Source organism: Megalops cyprinoides, chromosome 3, assembly GCF_013368585.1.
Source record: "Megalops cyprinoides isolate fMegCyp1 chromosome 3, fMegCyp1.pri, whole genome shotgun sequence".
NCBI classification, from domain to species: domain Eukaryota; kingdom Metazoa; phylum Chordata; class Actinopteri; order Elopiformes; family Megalopidae; genus Megalops; species Megalops cyprinoides.
Window position 1 is genome coordinate 22,827,100 of NC_050585.1, and position 17,485 is coordinate 22,844,584.

Here is a 17,485-nt window from a genome sequence, read left to right on the forward strand (position 1 = left end):
CTGGCAGTTGATAAACAGGTAAATAGAGGGATATTCTAAAAAAAATAGCTTGGGAAGGTGAAGTATTTTAACCTTACGCAATCCAGCCATTTTGCGTAACTGAAAAAAATGGATTTCTAGACCTGTATCGGCTTCTTTAAATTTAGCTTTGTAGCCTATTGAGCCACCGCAGTGTCCTCGTTTCCTGCGAGGTAGACTGATACGGTGACATCATGAAACTGCGAGAGCAGGAGAGAGAAACTACGTGTCCCCTCCCCCCCTTGCCGTGACCTGCTCTTAAAACTCGTCCCCGATCACCTGCATCGCTTATTCAAGGTGCGGCTCTGCGCAACAGGTGCCGGGAAATAGTGCCAAATACATTCTATAGCAGTGTGATCGCGTGTGCATTTCCACTATCGACAGAGGTGAGGAATATACATTTTCGGTGTCACTGAAAGGGAATTTACAAAGTTCAAACACCGAGTTTCCTGCTGAAGGCAACAGGTGCGCCGAGGAAAGCGGACAGAAGACCCTTTGTGAAGATTACATTTTCCAAGGATTTTTTTCCTTGCTAAAAGGGGACATTAAAAGTGTATTTTTATATATTTAAGGCATAGAATATTTATTTTTGATTAATATCTCAACTTTTGATAAATATTTTGGTAAATTAAAGTTTACAAGTAAGAATTTAAAAGGCAACCACCTTTTTCGGCATTTGATTCGACAGAAGTCAACATGGCCAACTCAGGGCTTCAGATCTTGGGCTTCGCCCTCTCGCTGATCGGGCTAATTGGTCTGATAATCGGAACCATCCTGCCCCAGTGGAAGATGTCCGCGTACGTTGGCGACAATATCATCACCGCGGTGGCAATGTACCAGGGCCTTTGGATGTCGTGCGCGTTCCAGAGCACTGGACAGATGCAATGCAAAGTCTACGATTCCATTCTGCAACTCGACAGTAAGTGTTTTAAATAAATAGGATTGTGTGTGTGTGTGTGTGTGTGTGTTTGTGTGCGAGAGGGAGAGAGAGTGAGACAGAGACTATTTGGGAATATAAATACGTAGTTTGAACAGCAGTAGTTGTGTGCGCTTTGTCATGTAAGTCACCTTACCCAGCGACACTGTCAATGCTATGGGTGAGTAAGTATCTGTAACATCACCGGCCCCTGCGCGTGCTTTGCGCGGGGCTGGCCAATGCGCGCGCGTAACGCCCTGTGCGTGAGATTCTCTTCTGTTTAACATTCCTGCCCTCGGAGTTTTTACAGTCAACCCGTTACCGGAAGCATTGCCCCATGAGACACACTTTATCAATCCTGGCGGGTAATTTCTGAAACACCAAAGTGTCTGCTGTTTTGTGTTCAGTGTCCGTGGGCATGTGGCCATTCCCTGTTCACAGGTGGTCTAGTTCCGCAGTTATTACGCCTAATGAAAATGACGTCACCCGGGGATCATTTGTCCTAACCTTGATTAACCTCCCGGTATATTTGCCCTGTTGTCCTCTGTTTGCCTAAACATGTCGCTGTAATTATCGCCTGCATTGGGACTCTTTCTGATCACAGGTGTTGTATGGGCAATGTATGGTCATCTCTTGGCTACAGCTGTGAGGCTCTCACATCCTCCTCTCCGCCATTTTCTCTGGGCGGGATAGATGTGAGCTTCCTTCACACCCAGCTCTGAGCAGTCCCCATCCAACAGAGGCTGGCAAGAGCACACCGCCTATGGGTGGGGGTGGGGCTGAGGGTGATGTAGGCAGGATTTCAGCCATTAATTCAAAGGGAGAGAAACAACTGTCAACGGTGTGAGCACGTAGGGTATTTATTTATGAGTGCCTGGTGATTTCAACCAGCGTGAATGACAAAAAAAAAAATTACATCTGATTTGAAATGGGCACAAAGCTTTTCCATTTAAATGACTGTCCATGTGAAAAATAAAGAGAAACATGCGGTTTGGGGATTAGCGTTAGTGTTTGGCTCTTTGTGTTGGGTTGTGATTCATGTTTGATGGCATATCCTTATTCATGAATGTGCGATTTAAATGAATGGGTGTGCTCTGAGAATTCAGCTGCTCCTGTGGTAATGATTAGCTGCAGGGCCATTGTTCCACACCACACTCTGAACTGTGTGTGTGCGTGTGTGCGCTCATGCGTGGTAGTGGGGGGTGGAGGGTCCTGAGTGGAAAAACCCGGGACCAGCTGAGTATGCTCCAGGTTTGAGTGACATTGTTGTGCTCTGATACAGTGGAAATGTAATTAACTACATAATTAAGTGTGAGAAAAGCAACACACCCCTGAACTGGAACTGCGAGGACTCCAGGGAAGACCACCAAAAACACAAAATAAGACAGGGCAATTCAACACAGGGGCCTTCACAACATACACCTGCAGCAGAGAGAGCATGTATGTATGTGTGTGTATGTGTGTGGGTGTGATGCAGATTCTCTGTGTGTGAAACTCTGGGATTCTCTTTCCTACTGTGTCTGTGGCCTTTCCACAAGTTAAAATAAAACAGAACTGAACATCATTACAGTTCCTCCAGAGCTGGGCCCCATGAAACGTGACTCCCTACCTTGCGCATGTTTGCCACTTCCTTTGGACCCTGACATGCACAACCTCAGTCTGACCTCCACAGCTGAGGGTCGCACTCCCTGGCCTCCAGTACAACCCAATTATTAGTTATGTACATGTGGTGAAACTAAGACTGTACACATTGCTAGTTATCTCACTAAACCAGCAGGCAAATGTATGGATAGAGCAAATGTTTGTGCTGTTTTTCTCTGCCCTGTCTCCCTTCTCTTTCACCTGCCATCTCTCTCCTCATGTCTTTATTTGCATTTCTTTCTTCCCCCCACCTGTGTCTCCATCTCGTCTCTTTCCTCCCTCCTCTCTTGCTCTTGCCTTTCCAGTAAGGTCTCATAGCTGATGTCTTTATGCTTCAGGAGGAATGCCGCTCACACATTCTACTCATGCTTCTTATTCCAGAGACCACAAATCTCCCATAATCCCCCACAGATGCATCTGTAATATCTGCAGAGCCTTCTGTGGTGCTCTGCAGCAGATCTAACCGCGTTGCTTTACCATGCTTGACACCTGACACAGCATGCTGGGCTTCTATAGAATGCAAAACGGTCCAGCGCTGTGTACTTTCACCAACTCCTGCATTCAGTCAACGCGTCGCGTGTCTATAATCGGCCCTGCTGTAAACAGCTGTAAAGGCACTGTGTGTTTGATGTGTGTATCAAAACTCTTGATAAGCGTGAATTGTTTTATCGCCCTTTATCGCAGTTCAAATACGAGCAGCATGAGCCGCAGCTGATAAAGAGCCGTCTTTAAAGAACCGTGTAGCCTGGATCAGCTGCGTCAGAGATGGGGAGATTTGCCACAGTCTCTGAGATTGGAGAGTGAAATGATGAGAATTTGACGCTCTGTACTCTGAGGCTAAAGAGAATCAGTCATTCGATGTAAATGAGTTTGAAACTGGTGTACTTATTTGGAGAATAATCAGGCTAATGTCTTATTTTAAACACAGGAAGAATGTTATAATATTTGGAGTTTTTCAAAGGAAAAAAAAACATGAACAATTTTTGTTAACAATGAGAGGTAGTTACTCTTCTGCTCCGCTGTACTCTCCCACTGTATGGGTGGGGTTATTCCCAGAATGCCTTGCGCTAGATCAGATGGGTGTGGGTGTGCGTGTGAGAACACAGCCCATCCCACACTGGGACAGCGGTTGGGGGGCAGGGGGTGGTTCTTCAAGGTGAAACCTGATCTCTCTGCCCCTATTCTCACCGGTCAGACTGGTTCCAGTCACCACTGTGTGCGCGAGTATGTGTGTATGTGTGTGTGTGTGTGTGTTTATGTGCATGTGTGTGTGGGAGCAGGCCTAGGTTCTGGTTAGAACTGGTCTGGGCTGCACCTCACTGTAGGAGGAGTAGGTGTGGAGAGCTGAAAGAAAGAGGGAGCAGGAGAGAAATAAACTCTTAAAACAAACCATTACACATTCACCTTTAAATACAGCCACAGAGAGAGAGAGCAAACAAAAGAGAAAAACAGAGAAAGACCGTGAAAGACAGAGAGAGAGCAAGACAGAGAGTGAAAGACAGAGAAGGATAGACAAAAAGAGATTTCACCGCCAGCTCATTTGCTTGCATGGCTAAAGTTTGCATTGGAAATTTGTACGTAGGAAGATGAGCTATTTCCTCTTTTACTGCAAATGGGCTAATGTTGGAAAGATGTGTTAAGAATGCACTGAAATGTGTAGTTCCTCATTAGTTAGACTAGATAAAGGAAGTTTAAATCTCTAATTCAACCTTGCTCGACTGTCATTAAAAAGTCATTCGTTGCAAACATCCTTTCTCTTTCTTCAGTGAATTGTTACATGGTTCACGTGGAGTGTTAACTGGGCAGTGTTAAGTTTTGGAATCAAACAGGACTCCTCTAAATGGTTTTGTTTGATGACCTTTTTGTTTGGTCTGGTTGAAGGTGAAGTGTTTTGTTTCCAAGAGTTTGCTTCCTGCATGTACCTGACTGAGCTCTGTGGATACACCCATTTCTAACCCAGTATGGGGAGTAAAGGAGTGTGTTTGCGTGAAATTGTGGAATTAGTGGAATGTGTTCCAACTTTTTATCTCTTTCTCTCTCCCTCTCTCTCTTTCTCCTGTGGCAATGTGAACATACTTGAATAACGTTTTTTAAGAGTTTTTACACTTGAATTATGAATTATGGACATATGAATGGGGAAAGAAGCATGCATGGATTCTTCCGACATGAGAGCTGTGCTCTCCTGTAGTGTAGCATAGTGGTAAGGAGCAGGACTCGTAACCGAAAGGTTGCTGGTTCAGTTCCCCACTGGGGTACGGCTGTTGTGCCCTTGGGCAAAGTATTCTGCCCAGAATTGCCTCAGTGAATATCCAGCTGTATGAATGGGTAACATGCAAAAAATGTAGCCCATGTAAGTTGTCCTGGATAAGAGCCTCTGCTAAATGCCAATAATGTAATGTCCTGATGGCTTGTGCCTCTCTCTCTCTCAGGCTCTCTCCAGGCGACGCGGGCTCTGATGATTGTGGGCATCATTGTGACAGTGGCGGGCCTGGGCGTGGCCTGCATGGGCATGAAGTGCACAAACTGCGGCGGCGACGACAAAGTGCGCAAGTCTCGCATCGCCATGGCAGGCGGAGTCATTCTGCTGGTGGGAGGTGAGTGCTGTCACTCCCTGCAGTGTCTCTCTCTTCCTGCAGGACTCATCCCTCATTATCTTTCTTCTCCCTGTAGGAGTCATCCCTCATTCTCTCTCTCTCTCTGTATGACTCATCCCTTATTCTCTCTCTTCTTCCTGTAGAACTCATCCCTCATTCTCTGTCTTCCTATAGGACCCATCCCTCATTCTCTCTCCTTCTGTCAAACTCATCCCTCATTCTCTCTTTACATCTTGTAGGACTTATCCCTCACTCTCTCTCTATCCCTCTGTCTCCCTCTTGCTCCTGTGACGCTCCTTCCTCTCCTCTTTTGCTCTCTCTGGTCTCCCATTTGTTCCTGTAGGACTCATCCTTGTCTCGTTGTCTCAGTTCTTCTTGTAAGTCTAAAAGTCTCGTTCTTGCCTCTTGTTCTGCTCCACAGCTCTCTGTGCTGTCGTGGCCTGCTCCTGGTTTGCCCACAACATCATCCAGGCCTTCTACAACCCCTTCACCCCCGTCAACACTAAGTACGTACCAACCCAGATAAAATATGTGGAAACTGAAGCTGGGGAAGGGATAGGATCTGATGTCTTTAACCTATTACAAATTTCACTTTTATCAGCTGTTCAGGAATGATTTACAATGCACAGTCTTGCCATTAAAGCACATCTGAATTAAGCTGAGCTGAGTGCGGGTGTAAGAGCAGGAGATCTGAGCAGCTGAGACCGGCTGAGCAGCGTTTGCGTTTCACAGTGATTATCTCAAACTGGCTCCATCCTGACCAACCTCAACTCCCCCTCACAGGTATGAATTCGGGGCAGCCATCTTCATCGCCTGGGCAGGTGCCTTCCTGGACATCCTGGGCGGAGGCATGCTGGCTGCGTCCTGCCCCAGGAAGAGCAGGCCGGCCACCAAGTACCCCATTGCCTCCTCCCGGCCCCCAAGCAGCACCAAGGAGTATGTGTGAGCACCCCCTGCTGCACAGGCACGGCACTGTGGTCCACGCTGAGGGACCCCACTCCTGCACTGGCTCCTGCAGTGACTCTCTGCTCTTTCCCCTCTCTGCTGACACCCCTCACCTCCCCGCTGATGTGACACACCCCCTAAGTCACTGTGACAACACATTCACATTCAGGTTTGGGACAAAATGCACAAATATCCCATCCCTCAGAGGAGGAGGCTGCCATGCAGTGTGGTGCCTTGGGTGAGAAGGGACTGCCACAGTGGCCTTTCAGTGTGTCCCCTGCAGTCGTTCTCCCCAGCACCACACCAGTGAACACACTTTAAAAGCTCCTCACTGCTTAATAACAGCTTGGAACAGCTACCCCATCCTTTAGTTATTTCCAACCTTCATATCCCTTCATAAGCCTTTAATAAAAACTTTTTTTTCAAAACTTTGTGAAATAGCTTACTTATCCCTGCATTGTACTGTAAACAGATTATGGTAGAAGTGATTTTTTAAAGTTTTGTATTTAACATTTTTTTTAGATAAAAATCTTCCAAATCATTGCAACAGAGTATCGATTTACCCCTTTGATTTACAAAAGAGGTATTCTTCCAGTGCAGATGTGTGTGCGTGAGCTAGGTCCTGTTTTAGGATATCTTGCCATGCAGATTCTATGCAGTCACTGATCTTTACATGATACCGCCCAGTTCCCTTACTCTTCCTGTGGCATACCAGCTCATCTGCATTTCACAGATCATTGAGACTGCACAGAATCTGCTGAGCACAGAGCCCTAGAACACAACCTGACCTGATCCAAACCAAACTCTCCAATGCAGCTCAGTTTGGTCCCACATGTACATTCTGAGGGTCAACAGAAGCTCATGATTGGTCCCTTCAGTCTAGCGGTGGTCACAGGGAAGGATATGGCCAATCACACCTCTCCTCTCATTTCTTTTTTTGTACCATATGGGCTGGTGTGTGTTTTTGTTTTCATGGCAGGTGACTTTTAATGGTAGTATTTTTAAACTGTAGTAATTGTTATTGCACATCTGATATCTGAGCATGTAACTTTCAGTTCAATTATGTTTTTGACAGAAAATTTGTGTAAATAAAGAAATGGAACTGAGTAATATTTTTTGTTGTTTATTATGGACACATGATTGGTGGGATGGCTGAAATCCAGCTCTGTCCAACACTTCAGTCCATCCATTATTCCACGGGCAGTAAAACTCAACATGTAACAGGTTCTGAATAAACAGACTGGTTTGGGTGTTGGGGAGTGGGTGATTCCTAACTTACAAGAAAAACAAGTTGCTTAAAATGTGGACGCAAATTTATACAAATCCGTACCCGAATTAGTAAAATTCATCACAGCTGTAGGAATTCATAACAGACAGACGACTGATCGTTTTTCATCCCGAGGTTTTGTTCCCATCGGGTGGTAAATTTGAGAAGAACTCCAGCTATGGCATGAAGGTTCAAGGCGCACGGTTAGCAGGTTAAACGGACAGATTATGACAGGCACAGGTATAAATGCCATGAAACAATAAATATGAAAACGCCGAATAAAACCATGATCATTCTACACACACATGCACGCAAAGCTTTCTACGGTCGCAGCGAAAGTAATGGACAATAGGATCGTCACTGAGTCGCTTCGAGGAGGCACATTAGCTGTTCTGTGCAAATTGACTTCTGCCATAAATTATGCAGGGAAAGCTGCTCAAATGTTTATTACACAACTTTGCAACAATCGATATTCAAAGGTCAAACACAATAGGAAGTGCTGCAAACGTGTATTAGTGTGTCCGTACCCGTATGTAAAATAAGTAAATACTGTGCACGAGCCAGTTACAGTGCATACGGAGCCGTTATGTACGAAATCTGCAACAAGTGTGGAAGTCTTATTTTAGCAATCATGTTCTATGGGCTGGAAACATGAATCACGTGACACCCCGACGAGGTGCCAATTTTTGCTCCGAAGATTTTTGGCCAGATTGCACAGTGTTTAAAATTATATCTGAATAACTCAAAGGTATATAGAAACGATATATTTCACATTTTACGACTAAAAACGCCGTTTATCATGCCTGAAGAGGGGAGCGTTCCCTTTTCTCAGCAGTTTCAAGACATACTTTATATTTTCAAATACCATCTGGAAACAGCTATCAAATCGCGTACATCACCACACATCGCTAAGAACAAAGAGGTTAGCATTTCAGCTTTAGCACTTTAACCTTTAACTGACTGCCCTGACTATCCTTTTACAAGGTGATACCAACACGCGTAAACAGGGCAGCATTTGGAAGGAATCTGCCGCTATTCGAAGTTTGGAAAACCACTCTTTTACAAAACGGAACATTCAGCTTCTTTCAAACAGACCCACGCTTCCTCGTGCAAAAGTAGGATAGCAACGAAACTGGAAGTGATGCGCATGCTTTTCCAGTCGTGCCAACGGGCGCCAGGGGAACGTAAACCTGTCCATATGGAACCCCCAGCAGAATAGGGAACATGACGCAGGCTGGATTCTGGCATCTTTGGCACGGGATCACGGTCAGGCCACGGGTGAGAGGGGAATGGGAAGCGGCCCGTTGTTGTTCATTATGTCGTCCAAATCGTCATCGTCTATGACCACTGTAAACAGACAGATCACATAATTAGAATCCCTGACTGGCTGATTCATGGTAACACCTATATCAGTTCTTGTTGACTTTACTCTCCCCTAAGATGCCCTACGTCTTAATATCTCATGGAGTTAATTAGTTGCGAGTTAATTAGTTACGCTGGTATAAACGGGGCTGAACTATTAATCACATAAAAGCCTAGTGACTCCATTTGAACGTAGTCTGCTTCCATTGACTTCTAATTTCTCCTCGGCTTGCACCCGTCAAACCTAAGTTTACTGGCACACTCGCCTCTCTTCGAGCGTCCGATTTGCCCCAGCTTCGGGGCTCGCTGTCCGAGACGCCGCTGCGGTGAGTCGAAGCTCAGCGAGCTGCGGTCTAATCCCGCACCCATAGCCTGTGCCTGAATCGGGTCGCAGCGAGTTGGAGAGGGCTGGAATGGAGCTCCAGGCGGCAGAAGTTCGGGCACTGCTGGCTCGCCGTACATCTCCGGCTCTGGCCCGGCTTTCTCTCCGTCTTTCCGCCCTTGTCCTCCCCTCTCTCTCTTCACCAGCGCCTTCTCGTGGCGCGTGCTCTCCTCCTCGTCCCTGCTTCCGCAGCAGTACAGCATGCAGGTGTGGTTCGTGAGTTTCCACGACAAATGCCGGGGCTAAGCACTCTGGCGCGAGCTAATGTTGAAAGGGAAAAAAGATATACGTTTCAAAATGGAGGACTTTAATTATTAATAATTAACATTCCTATGAGGTAATCGGGCGCAGACTGAGGCTGCTGTGTCCGCGTGGTTTTACTCAAATAGGCATGTCAAAACTCGTGAAACAAATTAATACTCATAATAACGAACTTTAATTATAATAGACGTTAATGTATTACAAAGAATAAAACAATGCCCACGAATCATCTGAAATGAACGCAGGGTAGGTCAGCGCCCATCCACGCTGGTTCCTACAGATCCCGTTTAGCTGTATGTTGGGTTTACAGTTCTGTCACATATGGTTCTATCCACAATGCCGGTCTTTCCTGACCTGTACAGTGCTTCTTCAGCGTCTTCAGCGCGACAGACTTCTAAACGACATTTCCACGGTGCGGTGTTGTTGTTGTTGTTGGAGATATTCAGTTACCTCCCATCGCTCCGCCTTAAAGGAGCGGAATCGTCTCCCGTAACCGGGGGATTTCCCAGCGCCGTCCGCCCTACGTCACCACGCAGGGGCACTGTTCCGCACAGAAATATCGAGCCTATGTGAAGGAGACGGTGCCTGTCCTACGCTCTGTCCCATCAACTGCATGCACCTGACGCATGACAGTGCCCTAAAACAGTGCCCTAATTCAGCCAGGTTCAGAGGACATTTTCATACGAGGGGCTTCATCATCTTCGTCTCTCTCCTCTCTTTCCCTCTCTCCCCCTGTCTTTCTGATGTAGCATTAGTCAGTAGGCATAACCACACCGCTGAATATTATATATTTATAATATAATATCTAAAGAGTCACCAAGCCACACATACAAACACCATCATTCTTTACACTGTATATGTCAGTCTAAACATGCATATATCAATATCTATATAGTATACACATCAATTTACCTCTTTAGTCTTTACAAATAAGTCTCTGTGTCAAAACAGTCTATACATCAATCTATACAGCCATAAATCTATACATCTGTACAGATATTGTTCTATACAGGCATCAATATTTCAATCCATATTGATCAGGTGGAAACTGCTGTAGGTGGCAGAACACCCTGCTGTAATGTGGTTGAAGGGATTCCGCCACATGTTACACAATGTCTGTGGGATAGCGGGGTACATACTGACCAATGCCCTTTGAGCTGAGACACTGGCGCTCTGCTGAGGAATTGACCCACCTTTGGAAAACCCACAGTAATAAGACACTTTGAATCAAGCTCCAAAAGGGAGCACCTTTGGGTTTCTGATTGATCGTTGAATCAAAGAACCATTGAAAGACTTTTGCCCACACAAGCATTGTATCGTTTCTGAGCACTTGTTGAAGCGTTTTCTGGCATGAACAGCATGGTTTTGATAGACTGTGAGTGACTGCTGAGTGATCACCCTGTTAGTCAGAAACACCGCAAAGCACATGTGATGAGGTTCTGTTACCTGCCAGGCCTGGATGGACCCTCAGCCCCCTAAAAGGAATCGTTCCATCCTCCAGAGGAGATGATCTGGTGAAGTAAGATACTATCTGTGTGTCTGTTCTAGGGGGGAGGAGGCATGCAGATTTGACCCTGTTCTTAACCTGTTGAGGCAGATCTGTGGCTCGCACGCCTGGGTTATCTGGGGTATATAAGACGACGCTCCATCACAGAGTTCCTCACGCTACTCAGACAGGAAGGGTCCCCTGCGCTCTCCTCCCGACGGCCGTTGCTATGTCCAGGATAACATGGATGACCCTTCTCCTGGTCATTTTGACCACCATCTGGGGCGACCATTCAGGTAAACATGCACACCTTCATGTGCTCAATCAGACAGGTGTCCAATATGCTTTGCAGTAAAGTGGCGTTGTGCTATTTTCATATGAGGTGATTTATTTGCTAGAATGTATGTCACAAAAAAACAGCCGTCGGACCTTGTATTGCTATTTTATTAGCTCAATTGCTTATAATCACATTGTCCTGACATATTTATCTGCTGGATTAAGTTGTGTTTCATATGACCGATAATATTAACCTGATTTTTGCTTGTTGGGGTAATTCTTCTCACTTTTTTGCTCATAAGAGACATTAGTGAATGGATGTGAGTTCCATGAGTTTACTCACATTTTCTTTGTTTGTTTGTTTCTGTTTCTATTCAAATGGAATGACAGCACCAGCCTGAGCATGCCCGTGGTATTTACAGTATGTCAATGCGCTTCATGCATGTCTGTCTTGTCTGCCAGTGAACATATTCAGTTCAATAGACTTGAATATGTTTGTTATTTAAGTCAATGAAATCAATATCTGCTGATGTGTTTAATAATGCATTAGTCAATCACATTGCTGAAGTGTAAAGGAACATTTCTGATAAAGGAATCACATTGGATCAGGGTGAACTGATGATGGCTGTTATGGTTATTGTTTATGTACCGTCATAGGTTATGACTTTTGGCTGAACGTTACTAAACTGTCTGGTCATGGTGACAGCAGAGGCTCGGTGTGCACAAACCAAGTTTGCAATGGAAATCATTAAACACTACACTATTATTGTTCAGTCCTTTTCTCCAGTTTGAAATTCATGTTCCCTCTGCAATGCTCACAAATATTTGTGTCTGTATTTAATCTCTGCCATCTCATTTGCTCTTTTCTCCCCTCACTTCTCTATCTCCTTTTATCTCTTCTTCTCCCCTGCCATCATTTCCTCCATCTCTCACTTTGCTCTCCATATCCTAGTGCAGTCTCATCCATGGAAAGGGGAGTATCACCCTGGGCCATGCAGATGCCAAGGTGAGTGTTTCTGTGCAGATAATGTTACAGAGCTCCCCCTGGTGGTGGAACGTGGGTAAAGGTCGATAAGTGGTGAGGGTATTGACTTCCAACAGATGGCGCACATTGCACACCAGTCTGTTTGAGAGTTTGTGGAGCTAATATGTAAAATGGTATATTTCTATGCCTCAGCTCAGAGATAGTTTCTTAAGTGAGTATTACTGCCTGCATGTGGAGCGGCAGTGTAGCATAGTGGTTAAGGAGCAGGACTCGTAACCGAAAGGTTGCCAGTTCAATCCCTGCTGGGACACTGCTGCTGTACCCTTGGGCAAGGTACTTAACCCACAAATTGCCACAAAAGTAAATATCCAGCTGTTTAAATGGATAACATTGTAAAGATCTGTAACCTATGTAAGTCGCTTTGGATAAAAGCGTCTGCTAAATGAATAAATGTAAATGTAAATGTGGAAACCATACTGCATACATGTGGAAACCATACAGCCATACTGCCACATGCAAAGCAAGCTTGAAGTGGTTTCAGCTTCTAGCATGTCACCTTTAAAGGAGCTGCTGACACAAAAGAAGGACATTGCTCTTTACAATCTACAGTGGAAGCGCTGGGATCATAGCAACAATACCTGCTAATACAGTGTAATGCCATATTGAAGCCAAACTATCTTTTATGCTTCCTGTGGGTACATGCAAGCTCTTAGACAGATGGGTATAGGGATGGGTTGGGAGACACTGTGAGGGAGCTTCTTGTGCTGGTGTTACTGTGTATGTTACTGTGTATGCGGTTGGCCCTGTAATACAAAACCTGGATATCTATAACACCAATTCTCTCTCTCTGTCTCTCTCTGTCTCTGTCTGTTTCTGTCCCTCTCTCTCTCTCACTCTGTGTGTGTGTATATGTGTGTGTGTGTGTGTCTGTGTGTGTGTGCGTGTGTGTTTGTTTGAGTGTGAAATTATGTGTACAGCCTTGCCCAATAAAAAACTAATTTGCAAAGGAGTCACTTCACTGACTACAGAGGAGGTGAAAGAGCAAATAAGGTGTCTCTGCAAGATGCACCAACATGGTGAGTTTGGGTGCCACCTGCCACATCTCCCTTGTAATTACTGTGGAAGCTGCTAAACACACTATGCGTTAAGGTTTACATTAATTAGCTCTTAAGTATGCTGTGGTCTATTTTCAATTCACTGCTGATCACATCCTGTCCTGTTTGAATAGTCTTAAAGATGGAGGTCTATCTCCAGGCTGGAGCAAACACCAGCAAGCAAGCTGTGACTTTTAAGGCAGATATAGACCTGTGTATGTTTAAACATACAGTCTTCAGATGATCATGCATCCATTTTGTCTGTCTGACTGCCTGTTTTTTGGTCTGTTTGTGTCTGTCTGTCTTTGAACAGAGTTCAGCCAGATGCAAGTTCCACAGCATATCTGTGTTAGGCTGTTCCGTTACCCTCCCATCTCTATCCCTATCAGCTTAGTTTGAGAGATGCTGTTCCATCATCCTCCCCTCCCCTATCACGTAAACCTGAGAGATGCTGTTCCATTAGCCTCCCCTCCCCACACCAGCACCTTAACCTGAGAGACTCCCCCCAACACGTGTAGGAGAGAGAGAAGGAAACATCTTGTGACCTCATTGGGACAGGAGAGCATTGTCCAATTTTGCTGCACTACAGCATCACTTCTACCAGATTTTCTATTTCCTTTGCTCATTTTCCACTCCACTGACATACAGTATTGCCGCCTCCAGCCCAGCAGTACAGAGTCCTTTATGCGAACCACAACAAACCTTCATCCCCTTTAATTCAATTTACTTCAATAAACGCATGTTCATAAAATCATTTGAAACAGCAGTGTGCTTCATTGGTGTCTGGGTAATTGTGTGTGTGTGTCTGCGTACACTGTAGGTGCCAGAGCATGTGTGTATTACGAGTGTTAGTGTATGTGTATAATATGAGTGTTCTTCCACAATCACGTGGCAAACTCAGCAGGACAAGCACAGCAGAGAAAATCTCAAAAGAGTTTGTGCAGAGATCAATGGAGAAGGGGAAGACTGCTGACAGATGCCCCTGCAGAGCTTTACTCCATGAAAATACCAGCCACTGAAAAGGTACACTGCAGCTGGAGTCTACCAGGTTATAAAACTGCACCTGGGCTAGGTAACTGTGAATACAGCTGCACAGCTTTAGCTGGGAGTTCTGAGAAACTGCATGAGTTCATCCAGACAGGCAGGCACTAGGGTCAAATGAAAAAGACTTCAGAGAATTGGTCACAGTCAGTGTCTGACTGAATTGCCATTTAATGTCATGACAATCCCATTTTGTCCAGATAGTGAAATGTCCCTGGTCTTACACTGAATCTCAAGACTGAAAGCAAGCTCAGAAAAGCAACAACATGGCCGTATTCTTGTCAGTCAGAGAACGGACAAGAATAAGAGTATGAGTGAGTATCAGTATGAGTGAATATCAGTATGTGTGAATATTAATATGAGTGAATGTCAGTATGACTGAATATGAGTATGAGTAAATATCATTATGGTCTCTACAACATTTCCCTTAAAGCAAGTCACCACCAAATCACCATTGTGTTAGCTCAGGCTACTTTTGGTTAGACATTTAGTTTCTGTTTACTTTTCTCTGTGAAACTATTTTTTCCTCATAGCACACATCTTCCACCTCAAGTGAGTGACTCACTGAAAATTCCAGTAATAATGTATTAGTATGGCACCTCCCTGAGCCACACCTTTGCACCCTTTCCTTCATGTGGAGAGATATCTCTTCACAGGTCATACAGAGGTCTGTGATCTCACTGCTGTGTAGGGTATAGGGAGACAGATCTGTGATCTCATTGCTGTTTAGGGTATAAGAAGATGGATCCATGTTCAGAATGAACATAGACACATATGCTACTGTACTTGCTTGTTATGGTAACTCATGGTGATGATGGGTGTCCTATGGAATGCATCTGATCAGCTGCAGCTATCTGTCAGCACTGGGATTACCTCCACAGCCAATGAGAGAATAGCACACAAAGGCCATACTAGCCTGTGACAGTTTCTTGTGAAGATTTCAGTGTCACAGAAAAAGGTGTTGAGAGACTTCTTCATCTTCCTCATCTTCTTCTTCTTCTTCTTCCTTGTGTTATATCAAGAAGCAGGATTGTGCAGTAATCGCTGAGTAACGGCATGACACAACCATGATATCATGACAGGATATATTCCCTTCTGCAGAAGAGAGGTGAAGTAAATAGCATTTTCCCTGTCTGTTCCTACATCCTGTCACACCCTGTGAAGGTAAACACGAGGACCAGACCACGACTCGGTCCCGTAGGGAGCTCTGGCAAAGCCAGCCTCTCTGGGGTGTGTGAAGGCGGTTTCGCCCTGACATAATGCGGAACAGGCAGTCACTCCTGCAGATGCCAGCAGGTCTGACCGGCTGGAGCAGTAGCTAAAATTGCTTCCCTTACTGGAGTGCATCACCTCTTGCTCACCCTCAGCTGCTCTCTCCAATAAAACTGCTCCACTTCCGTTCTTACACTTCAGTTCTGCAGTTGCTCCGACATCTCCTCCGTCTCAGGGAGAGCATACACACAGGTAAGACCTCACCTCCGCATGATGGTGATGCTGATGATGCCGATGTGTAAGGATGCTGGGAGAATGAACAATTTTAACTTTTCATTCTCATTCCCTCTCTTAAACTGAGTGCATACACTGTTCCTCATGGGAGACACACTGAAACTGTGAGTGCAAAAACACCTTAAAAACTAAAGTGAAACATGTCTATTCAGACATTCCCTAGCATCAGGTTTGACATGTGAAGCAGTAGTTTGGACATCATGTCTCTGTGATCATTTGTGCATGACTGGCGTCGTACAGGACTTTAGGACACTGGAACATGGCAGATGGATGTAGGCAGATCTTTTTCAGCTTTTTCTTTCTGCTTAACGTTTTCACATTGTCTCACTCTCCCTGCCTACAACCTGGGTTGGTCAGAGGTGAGGTGATCAGCACTGAATGCCATTTAGAGTAGAGAAACAGAAGAGAAACAGAAACTCTCACTCTGCCTGTGAGAGAATGTGTGTGCACCTGAGTATGGTGTGGTGGTAAAGATCATGTGTGTATGTGTGTGTGTGTGTGTGTGTGACGTGCTACCTTAACTCTGACCTGTCCTTTAAAGATCAACTGTGTGTGTTGTAGAGAGGCCATAGCCATGACGACCAAACTGGTCATCCAGCAGCCACAGCCTGTAGTGGAGACGGTGCAGTCCAACCAATGGAGCTCTGGCATCTGCGACTGCTGGGAGGACAAGGCCAACTGTGAGTGTGTGTGTGAGAGAGTGTGTATGTGCGTTTGTCACCATCCATCAGGTTATGGCATGCGACTACAAACTGGTCTGCTAGTGGGACTGTAGCCCCCTCTCCGAAAATGAATGACATTTTGTCTGTCAGTCAGTTGTGTAAAATGTGGGAGGACAGATGTGATGTTTGTTATGAATATTTCTCTTGTGTGAGAATATTTGTTATAATTTTGAATGAAGTTGACCACTGTCTCACCCTCTCCTTTATGGCAGTGATCACAGAGCCTGTCTTCCCTGGTTATCCAGTGTCATCCCTTTTCAATGGCCAGGCTGTGATCAATTAACTTAGATGTCTCTCTGACTCTGTCTCTCTCCCCCTCTCTCTCTCTAGGCTGTTTTGCGTTCTGGTGTCTTCCCTGCTTCACCTGTAAGACGTCACAGGACTACGGACAGTGTCTGTGTCTCCCCCTGCTGGACCTCGGCATTGTACCCCCAATTACCCTTTCTATGAGAGTCTCCATGCGCAAGCAGTATGGCATCACGGTAGGGGCACACAGACAAAATGTAGTACCATTTGTAACGACTGTGTGTGTGTGTGTGTGTGTGTGTGTGTGTGTGTGTGTATGTGTGTGTGTGCGTGTGTGTGTGTGTATGTGTGTATTGATCAGCGTTGATCTCTCTGTTTCAGGGTACCATCTGTAATGATTGCCTCTACGCCACATTCTGCAGAGCTTGCACCTGGTGCCAGATGGCCAGAGAAATGAAGCAACGCTTCCAACCCATCGTACTCATCAACGCCAAGACCAAAGAATGATCCTCCTCTTCTTCACTGTCCAAGAAGACCAAGAAGAATCCCACTTCTTCTTCACTAACATGGAGCAGTGACCAGTCTCTTCCTCATAAGTGGTCTTTCTTCTCTTTCTCAGTCTAGAACAGCAAGAATTCATGGGAGAAGCTGACTCAAACTCTCACTGCTGCCACTGCTGCCAGTCATCCTGCATATTTTATAGCATTTAATATATGAAAATTACATGATTACATACATATACA

The 17,485-nt window shown here is 45.3% G+C and overlaps 2 protein-coding genes and 1 long non-coding RNA gene across 3 annotated transcripts; all 3 read left to right on the top strand.

Moving 5' to 3' along the window:
- Window positions 1-292: 292 nt before the first annotated feature.
- Window positions 293-7,224, top strand: LOC118774660 (claudin-7-B-like). The gene is made up of 4 exons (XM_036524053.1): window positions 293-937; window positions 5,005-5,169; window positions 5,591-5,675; window positions 5,953-7,224. The coding sequence occupies exons 1-4, from the start codon at window positions 715-717 to the stop codon at window positions 6,113-6,115; spliced, it is 636 nt and encodes a 211-aa protein (XP_036379946.1). The 5' UTR covers window positions 293-714; the 3' UTR covers window positions 6,116-7,224.
- A 3,836-nt stretch (window positions 7,225-11,060) lies between these two features.
- Window positions 11,061-13,961, top strand: LOC118775754. Its single transcript, XR_005004845.1, has 4 exons — window positions 11,061-11,168; window positions 12,101-12,154; window positions 13,111-13,209; window positions 13,541-13,961. It is a non-coding gene; the product is annotated as an uncharacterized LOC118775754 (long non-coding RNA).
- A 1,609-nt stretch (window positions 13,962-15,570) lies between these two features.
- Window positions 15,571-17,428, top strand: LOC118775647 (cornifelin homolog B-like). The gene is made up of 4 exons (XM_036525658.1): window positions 15,571-15,732; window positions 16,336-16,454; window positions 16,827-16,978; window positions 17,124-17,428. The coding sequence occupies exons 2-4, from the start codon at window positions 16,349-16,351 to the stop codon at window positions 17,247-17,249; spliced, it is 384 nt and encodes a 127-aa protein (XP_036381551.1). The 5' UTR covers window positions 15,571-15,732; window positions 16,336-16,348; the 3' UTR covers window positions 17,250-17,428.
- Window positions 17,429-17,485: the final 57 nt, after the last annotated feature.